Below are 9,166 nucleotides of genomic sequence, written 5' to 3'. Positions count from 1 at the left end.
TTTGTACCCCCCCCCCCCCCCCCATGATGCTACTTTAAAAAATGTGTTTTTATCTATTTTATTGTTAGAAGGGCAGAATATTAGACAGAATATTTATGTCTTTTATTTCTTTCCTGTGTCTTAAAGCAAGGTGCAGGCAATGCTGAGAAGTTTGACTATGTAAGTCATTTATCAAAAGATTACGATAACATTTTTTCACAGGAGCTGTTGTTTTTGAGTTTGATTTGCCTGTTCTGATTTCTGTCTTGCAGGTGTTGAACTTCTTGAAGAAGATGGCTGGAAATGAATATGTTGGTTTCAGCAATGCCACGTATGTTAAGCTACCAGTTCTGTAGATTTGATCATAGATACAGTTGGCAAACAGTCAAAATATATAGTCCTGACCTCTTCAGTACATTCAGTATCTGATTTTATGTTATGCATGATTTGTGTTGTTGGGTTCGATTAAGGCAACTGATTATTTATGTCAACTGATATAGATTCCAGTCGGAGCGTGAGTCAGGAGACAGGAATTTCGCTATTGGCTACTACCTGAAAGAAAAGAAGGTTAGTATCTCAGGGAGCTTTTGATGTGATTAAGGGATTTATTGCTCCCAATCATCTCTCTGTTTCTCTTCACATATACCCTTCACATTTTATATGCTGTAATTTGCATTGGTTTTTTGGGGGCCGTTGAAAAACATGAGACGCAGGCAGTGGAAGAGGGAAAAAAGAGTGTTTCTTTCTTTTGATCTGTTCTTGTTTCTCTTGTACGCAGTGCTTTCCAACTGGTACAGACATGACTGCTGTTCTGGACTTGTACTTTCAGGTGCGTACAGAGATGCCTTCCATTTTCTGAGTTATTGTCAGATTGAAACATAAAAGTTATGAGCTTGTTGCAATGCATTTTGGGGTTGCCTTCTGAAATGTTGATATTGTAACTGATATGCACTACCATTCTAAAGTTTGGGGTTAGTAAATTTTTTTTTTAAATACGTTTTTTTTATGCATTCATTTGATCAAAAACACAATACAATTTTAATATTGTGAAATAATATTGCAGTTTAAATATATATTTTATAAATACAATATGTAAAATTATATTATTTTAAAAACTATTTAAATGATTTAATCCATTTTAAAATGTTAATGTTTAATTTATTTAAATGTAATTTATTCCAGTTATGGCAAAGCTGAATTTTCAGCAGCCATTACTCCAATCAGTAATCATTCTATTATGCTGATTTGGTGACTCTCATCAATGTTGAAATCTGCTTAATATTTTTACTGAAACTTTTTTTCAGGATTCTTTGATTAATTAAAAGTTCTAAAGAATAACTTTTATTTGAAATTGAATTTCAAATTTAAAAAAAAATTATAAATGTTTCACTTTTTATCAATTCAACGCATCCTTGCTGAAAAAAAATTCTTAAAAAAAAAAGAAACTTTAAACTTTCGAATGGTAGTATATCACCAAATGAGTCAATATATAAAGAAATCACATCAAAATTGGAATCAAAGCAAGACCTTGCAAATCAAAATCAGAAATCTGTAAATCACTGTCAATGCACTACAATTGAATGGTTATTGGAGATCATAAAAAGTTGATATGCTGACATGAATGGCTCTTGCTTAGTTTGACATAGCAAAAGCATGGCAGGACTTCAGTCTGGTGACTGTCCCTTGACTCCTGTCATGTGCCTCTGAGATCATGCGGCGTGTGTAATGGGATAGTGCAGCTGATGGCTTTCTCTTACACACAAACACAGACACACACGTGGACAAATTCTTAGGGTGTTGTTTTCAGTAAAATCCAAGAGGAAAGCTGCCAAATGAAGCATGTTGAAATAAAAACTGTGGTTTGGCGTCCTGGCCTAATAATATTTCTTATTCATGTGTTTATTTGTGTTTGCGTCCATATGTGCAGCTGTGCTCCATCGAGGTAACGTGTGAGAGCGCTAGCGTCATGGCTGCCACACTGGCCAACGGTGGCTTCTGTCCAATCACAGGCGAGCGTGTGCTGAGCCCCGAGGCTGTGCGAGACACCCTCAGCCTCATGCACTCGTGCGGCATGTATGACTTCTCCGGACAGTTCGCCTTCCATGTAAGTTTCACACATGTGTAAACACATCAAATACAAGTTACATAAATCAGATCCCCCTAGCTTTCAGAAATTCAGAACAACATAAAAAAAGAATGTTTTTAAATTATTGATTGCTTTATCCAAATCCAAAGTGTTTTTGTATGCTCTCAAAGTCCACATACACTTTTTAGAGAATATTTGTGTCCATTATTTGTGCTAATTAAAGTACACTTTTTTCAAATTCAAAGTCAAATTCACGTAATAGTTGTACCACTTTAGCATGCAGTATTTCAGGCTTATTCAAGCTTATTTCCAACATAACTGTGGTTTGCTTTTTTTATTGGCAAACACACCTCATTTAAATGCAAATCAAGCTCATTATAGAACATGAACATAAGCCACACTATTTATTCTTAGTGAGCCCCACTCAGAATCTTCCAGCCAAACACAATATCTTCAATTATGGTTGTCATATTTATCTGTATATAATTTTTTAGTGTTAATGTATTTTTTTATTTTGTTTAGGTGGGTCTTCCGGCCAAGTCAGGTGTGGCTGGTGGTATTCTGCTGGTTGTGCCCAATGTGATGGGCATCATGTGCTGGTCTCCTTCATTGGACAAACTCGGCAACAGTGTCCGGGGCATCCAGTTCTGCACGGTATGTGAATGTTCTTGTTTGCTGACACCTACACACACATAAACAAATTAATTTCTTATAAAGTTCAACCGATGTACTGGAAATTTTGGGAAAAAACATTTTGAAAGTTCACCAAGATGTGATTGTAAATATACACTACTATTCAAACATTTGGGGTCAGTAATTTTTTTCCCACACATTAAATTGATCAAAAGTGACATTAAATATATTTTACATTGTTACAAAAGATTTATATTTCAAATAAATAAGTTCTTTTGAACTTACTTTTCCTTAGAGAATTCAGAAAACAATTTTCACAGTTTCCACAAAAATATTAAGCAGCACAACCTTTTTCAACATTGATAATAATAAGAAATGTTTCTTGAGCATCACATTGGCGTAATAGAATGATTTCTGAAGGAGCATGTAACACTGAAGACCGTAATGGCTGTTGAAAATTCAACTTTGCCATCACAGAAATAAATTGAAATAGAAAACTGTTGCATTTAAATTGCAGTAATATTTCAATATTACTGTTTTAATTTCTTTTTGAACAAATAAATGCAGCCTTGTTGAACATAAAAAACACCCCAAAAAAATCCTACCGACCCCACATTTTTGCCCATTATTGTAGCCATTTATTGCTGTGTTTTGTTATGTTGATACATATACATGATTCAGTTTAGTTATTTATTATTAATGTTAAAAATATTGTAAAATAGTAAATAATTTTTAACTACATCTCTAAAGTTTTACAGTTAGGGTGAAATACATTGAAACATTGAAATATATTTGGAAAATTGTCAAAATATGTTCCTATTTTTATTTTCATTATTTTGTTAACCTGTATAACCTGGCCCTAGTTGCATATCGGCATAAATACAATAAATGGGACAGAACGTTTTTTAAGTAAGCTTTTTATCATGTATAGTTTGTCTTCTCTGTTTACTGTGGTTTTGATCCTATGATCCTGTCCCCTTGTGAGGGCTTCTCATCAAGTACCTGCAAAATGATCAGAATCTGTCTGTGTTATTTTAGGTCTCTCTGAGAACCAGCACTTATTAGGTTTTGAATATCAGTACAGCCTCTCAGACCCTTGTTAAAGGTCAAGGAGTCTATAATTACTCCCTGTGTGTCGTAAGGAAATCAGTGCCGCCACAATCCATGTCTTTGACTCATTAGTGGTGATAGTCTGACTCAAGATGACCCCAGCAAGGGGACCAGAGCTAATTGGTGGAGTTAATTCTGGGGTGGGAAGTATGACTAGAATTTTACATCATTTATATGAACAGTTGACAGATTTCTACTGTCACACAGTCACATAATCAGTGGTGAATTCAGAGCCACGGTGATAATTGAAAGCCTTGTTTCTGTGATCAGTGTTGCTGTGCCAAAAGAACGGTAACAACTGGCAAGTCAGAGGGTCACCAGACAGAAAATGGGTGTAATATTAGACATTCAGATATTTTTGCCAACTCTTTCTAAGTTCCCAACAAATTCAGGGAGTGTCCCGAATGTATGAACCCTTCCAGTCATAGTTTATAAGGTGAAGCAGAGTTTCAAGGTCAGCTTCTTGGTTTAACTGCACACTACACAAACTTAAGTCAACATGAAATCAAAATGGAATATTTTTTAATGGAATATTGCAGTATTTACTATAAATGATTTTTCTTTTTTTTTCTTGTTCAAGAAGTCATTTCACCCTGATATATGTCACAATAAGGAAGAAAAGACTTTAAAAGAATAATTCTGGGTTTCTGCCCATTGATAGCAGAACAAAATTGATATGGCAGTGACAATAATATTATTGTTGTTGTTGTTGTTGTTGTTGTTAAATAATGATAATAAACTATTATAGCTGTAATAAACTATTATTGTTGTTGTTGTTGTTACATAAATGTACAAATAAACTATAATAATGATATTCATAATTAATGATGATTAATATGATACTAATAATAATGATTAATAATGAAATTTAGTAATAATAATAATACTATTTTGAAATAATTATAATAATCTATAATAGCTAACATTATTATTGTTGTTACATAAATATACAAATAAACTATTATAATTCTAATAATAATATTCATAATTAATAATGATCATAATAAACTATAATAGCAAAAAAAATTTAAGTAGTAGTAATAATAGTTAATTTGTACAAAAACATTATCTTAGCTGAAAGACTAAAACAGAAATGTAGGACATGCTAATATGCTTCTCTGTTCTCAAGAAAGAAAGAAAAAAGAGCATACAAAAACTGAATATACTTAAAAATTAGATATGTTTAATAGAAAAACATTGGTTGCTCCTAACCCTGAAAACACATTAAAATATATTTTTTAAAGTGGAAGTCTATTGGGCAAGGCAACTGTAACTTGTACTATTCTATGGTTTAACACATACCACATAATGTCCTGAAAAACAACATACTTTTAAACCTACAAATGTCACCTTCAAAGGCGAACCTGAAAACTGGAATCTGAGAAGTTTAATGACATTGTGAAGGAGGTTCATTTCAGCAGCATCCTGGTACAAAGGGCTTTAATGAAAGCAGGCGCTTCTCTATGCACTGCACACTCTCCTGTCACTAGCAGACCAGCTTCAGACACTCAACGCAGTCCTTCAGTGTGTGTATGCGCTTGAGCCTTTGACCTTTGAGACTGACTCCTGTGGCTTTCTCTCCTGCTGTAGGATCTGGTGTCCTTGTTCAACTTCCACAACTATGACAACCTGAGGCACTTCACCAAGAAGCACGATCCCCGCCGAGAGGGAGGGGACCAGCGGGTGAGTGCCCTCTTCCATTTGCCCGCCAGCCTTGCCCTCCCCATGTGCCCCATCGACGCATTACACCACGTCTTGTATGAATGACTGCATGTAATAATTTACTCAAGACTCCGAAGCTGAGAATACCGCAGAGGACGTTTATTTCCACTAAAGGCCTTGTATAGGGCCTGCAGTCAGCCTTATACAATCACTCCCCCTGCAGGAGCATTTTGACACTACATGCCTAGTTAGGTAGCTACATTACAACCCAAATAGGGTAGTTGGTTTTGCGGCTGTTTTTGCTGTGCTGTTGTCTTCATCGAGCAGCACAGTTAAAGCAGCGAGTAAAGAGCAGCGGTTGATTCATCATCGAAGTTCTGTGCATGAGATTCTAATTTTTGCATGTCGATTGCCATCTCTTGTTTTGCCATGTTTTATGCCATTTTATCTTAAGAGACTGTCTTTGTTTTACTTGCTTCAGTCTGCATTTTCAGATTTGTAATCCGAAGGCCCAGACGGAATCTGTAGACTTTTTCCGCATTTCGGATAATCTGTGGAATGGATGTAAACGTGGTAAAATGTGTAAAAAGTAGCTGAGCATACTCTTATCTATAGCTGAAAAAATAAGCAGATTAGCTCAAATGTTTAAACCTGAATACAGACCCGATTTAAATGTAAAATTACAGTAAGGTATAAGTTGCAAATTAAAATAAGTGAAAAAGAAATTAAAAAGCTTTTCATGAATCCAAAATATACTCAAAAAAAAATAGTTATTAATAATAAATCTTAATTATTGCAAATAAATATAATTTTCTATTGTTGTTTATATTCATTATATTATTGAATCTAAAGTTTTATCATCATTATTATTATTATTATTATTGTTAACCTGCATGCACTGATTCCGTGTGGGCCTGGTCATCTGTTATTAATGATTGTGACTTAAATCAGACTACTGCTGCTTAAAAGATGCATGTGCAATTTCTGTGATAAGACAGACCTGCTATGTTTTTTTGTTGTTGTTTTAAAATGTTGAAAAATCTGACCTTTTCCCGGCTGTGTGAATACGAAGGCTTTCTTTGTGGCTGTTTTTGTTGACTTTGAAATCTGTTCACACGTCACCATATTGAACAGTGTGAGTCACACACTTTCCCTGGAGGCCCCTAAAAACTCATGTGTTCTCCGTGTTGCTCAACACAGCAGTACACCTTTGGACCCCTGGATTACGAGAGCCTTCAGAAAGAGCTGGCTCTCAAAGACACTGTGTGGACAAAAGTCTCGCCCACTGAGTGCAATGAGGACAGCTCCACTACTGTAGTCTATAGGATGGAGAATGTCGGAGATGGCAACTAAAACGGATCTGACTTACCTCGGCGAGCTCTTTGACAGCATATATTTATGTACTTTAACTGTTATTTATTTTTAATGAATCTCATTCTGGGCACATGTTGGTTCTTCACCAGTCTTGGTGAACATGAATGACAATGGTAGAGGATATGGTCTAAGTCCTTATGCCTTGGCTTCTGTTTATCTATCTGTGCTAACGCTGAAAAGCATAGCGGAGGGCTCTATTCTTAACTTGGACTGCATGGACTTTAGGTGCAGTGTGATTTATAGGCTCTATATTCTCTCATAGACAAGGAAGTGGGGGGTTTTTTCGGTGGAAGTTGAGCATTGGCTGCTGAACAGAGACTGTAGGTGGTTCTGTTTTGCACTACGATTGAATGTGGGGGTCATGTATAATTAACCGCGTCTTACCAGATGTAGAGTCGTCTGTGAGGTCTTTAACTCGATGATGTCACGAGCACATGGACGTCTTCTGACACTTTTTGTAAGAAGTACAGGTGCAAAAGTTCACTCAAAAATGAAAATTCTCACACTTTTTTATTCACTCTCGTGTTGTTTTAACCCTGTATGTTGCTGTTGTTGTTTCTGTGGAACACAAAAATAATTTTTGAAGAACTTTCATGCAAGTTTTTCCATATTCCAAACAAAATCTTGTTCAAATAACCATAAAAGTTGTCCGCCTGACTATAATTGAAGTGTTCTGAAGCCATACACTAGCTTTTCTAAGGTAAAAGATGAACATTTAAGTTATTGAAAATGGCATTTGGTGCAAATTTGGTATCTGCATTATCATGGAATAACGTCTAAAATTCTGCCTTTTCCTCACACAAAGCTATTACATGACTTTAAAAAAAATTTGAATATAGTGCAGACTTGGAATATACAGTCATATAGACTGCTTGATGTGGGGCCAACTATGGTAACCCATACCCATTTGTTACAAGTCTGACTCTCTAACCATTAGGCCACAGCTGCCCCATGGTTGTTGTTTTCTTTTTTTGAAGGTCGACAGGTTACAATGAAGTCTTGTTCTATTGAAAAGAGCTGCATGAAGGTTCTTCAAAAATCTTCCTAACATGACATACAACATAAAGGTGAAGTAGTATTTTCCATTTTGGCTGAACTATTCCCTTTCTCCTGCTCCCTTTGGACACTTTCCGACCAAGCGTTAAGGTTAAAAGGGACCTCATGTTGCAAAGGAGTTATTCATTTTTAGATTAGTCACGGTGCATTGCTACTGAATTGCTTGTCGTGGTGACTGCGTGTCCTGAGAGGACTGTTGTAATGTGCAGTGGTTGCATCATAGAGCCGCTAGTACTGCTCAGCAGCCAGTTGAAGCCTGCTGTCAGACCTTTGCAGTGAAATCACTGCAGGTTATAAACCTTCCATTCTTCCGCCTGCCCTTAGTTCCATTTCTGTCTGTATATTCTCATATATTTATTGCTAGAAACATTTATGCACATTATTGATAGTTCAAAATATGTTGGTTTATATCAAACTAAACATCGATAAGCTTTTGAAGTTGTTGTATTGGTGGAAGGATGCTGCCCTTATCAGGAAGATATTATTATTATTTATTTACTTATTATTATTATTATTATTATTATATATTTACTTTTAAATATAAATGTTCATTTAATTTTTGCATGATTTGCTTTGCTTTCACAGGCTTGTATATTTCTGGGTTTTGTTGCTTAGTTTGACAAGTTTTAATTCTGATTTTCATGTCTTGTTTTTGTGCTGCTTTAGTGGAGAAGTGTTTCTCGCGCTCACTGACAGATTTAACAGTCAATGTATGAGTTCATTATAGTCTGGCTTGACAAAGCAGCTCACTCTGGTTACTTGAACTGTCCTGAGTCTAACAGCTGTCAAATGCTTCATCACAATATATTATCATCTGATTTTACCCTGTCATAACAGTTCTGTTTATTTTCTCTTGTTTTGTCATTGTGTATTTATGTCATTTGTTCTGGTTTTCTTTTTTGTATCATTAATAAATGTATTTCATCTAATCTCATTGTTGCCTGAAATCAGTTGTGTTCCATTTGTTGCTGTGTGTGTGTGTGTGTGTGTGTGTACCTGTTTTTCTATTCTGGTGGGGACTTAAGCCTGAATACACACAGACTCATGGGGACTCGTGTCACGGTGGGGACCTAAATTGAGGCCCCCACAGGTAAACAAGCTAATAAATCACACAATGAAATTTTTTGAAAATCTAAAAATGCAGAAAGTTTCCTGTGAGGGGTAGGTTTAGGGGTAGGGTTGGCGTAGGGCAATAGAATATACGGTCTGCACAGTAGAAAAACCATTACGCCTATGGAGAGTCCCCACAAGGATAGCAAACCAGAC

The 9,166-nt window shown here is 35.7% G+C and overlaps 1 protein-coding gene across 1 annotated transcript in view; it reads left to right on the top strand.

Moving 5' to 3' along the window:
• The window catches only part of LOC107714384 (glutaminase kidney isoform, mitochondrial-like), a 41,898-nt gene that overhangs the window by 24,827 nt on the left and 7,905 nt on the right, over positions 1-9,166 (top strand). The window contains exons 8-14 of the mRNA XM_016520207.1: positions 127-159; positions 252-310; positions 480-546; positions 758-808; positions 1,907-2,083; positions 2,588-2,719; positions 5,399-5,491. Of these exons, the coding sequence (XP_016375693.1) occupies positions 127-159; positions 252-310; positions 480-546; positions 758-808; positions 1,907-2,083; positions 2,588-2,719; positions 5,399-5,491 (612 nt within the window). The remainder of the gene's footprint in view (positions 1-126; positions 160-251; positions 311-479; positions 547-757; positions 809-1,906; positions 2,084-2,587; positions 2,720-5,398; positions 5,492-9,166) is intronic.

This window comes from Sinocyclocheilus rhinocerous, unplaced genomic scaffold (genome assembly GCF_001515625.1).
Source record: "Sinocyclocheilus rhinocerous isolate Xijiao unplaced genomic scaffold, SAMN03320098_v1.1 scaffold449, whole genome shotgun sequence".
Taxonomy (NCBI): domain Eukaryota; kingdom Metazoa; phylum Chordata; class Actinopteri; order Cypriniformes; family Cyprinidae; genus Sinocyclocheilus; species Sinocyclocheilus rhinocerous.
The sequence above is the reverse complement of the archived record's forward strand: the minus strand, read 5'-3'. Positions and strand labels throughout refer to the sequence as shown.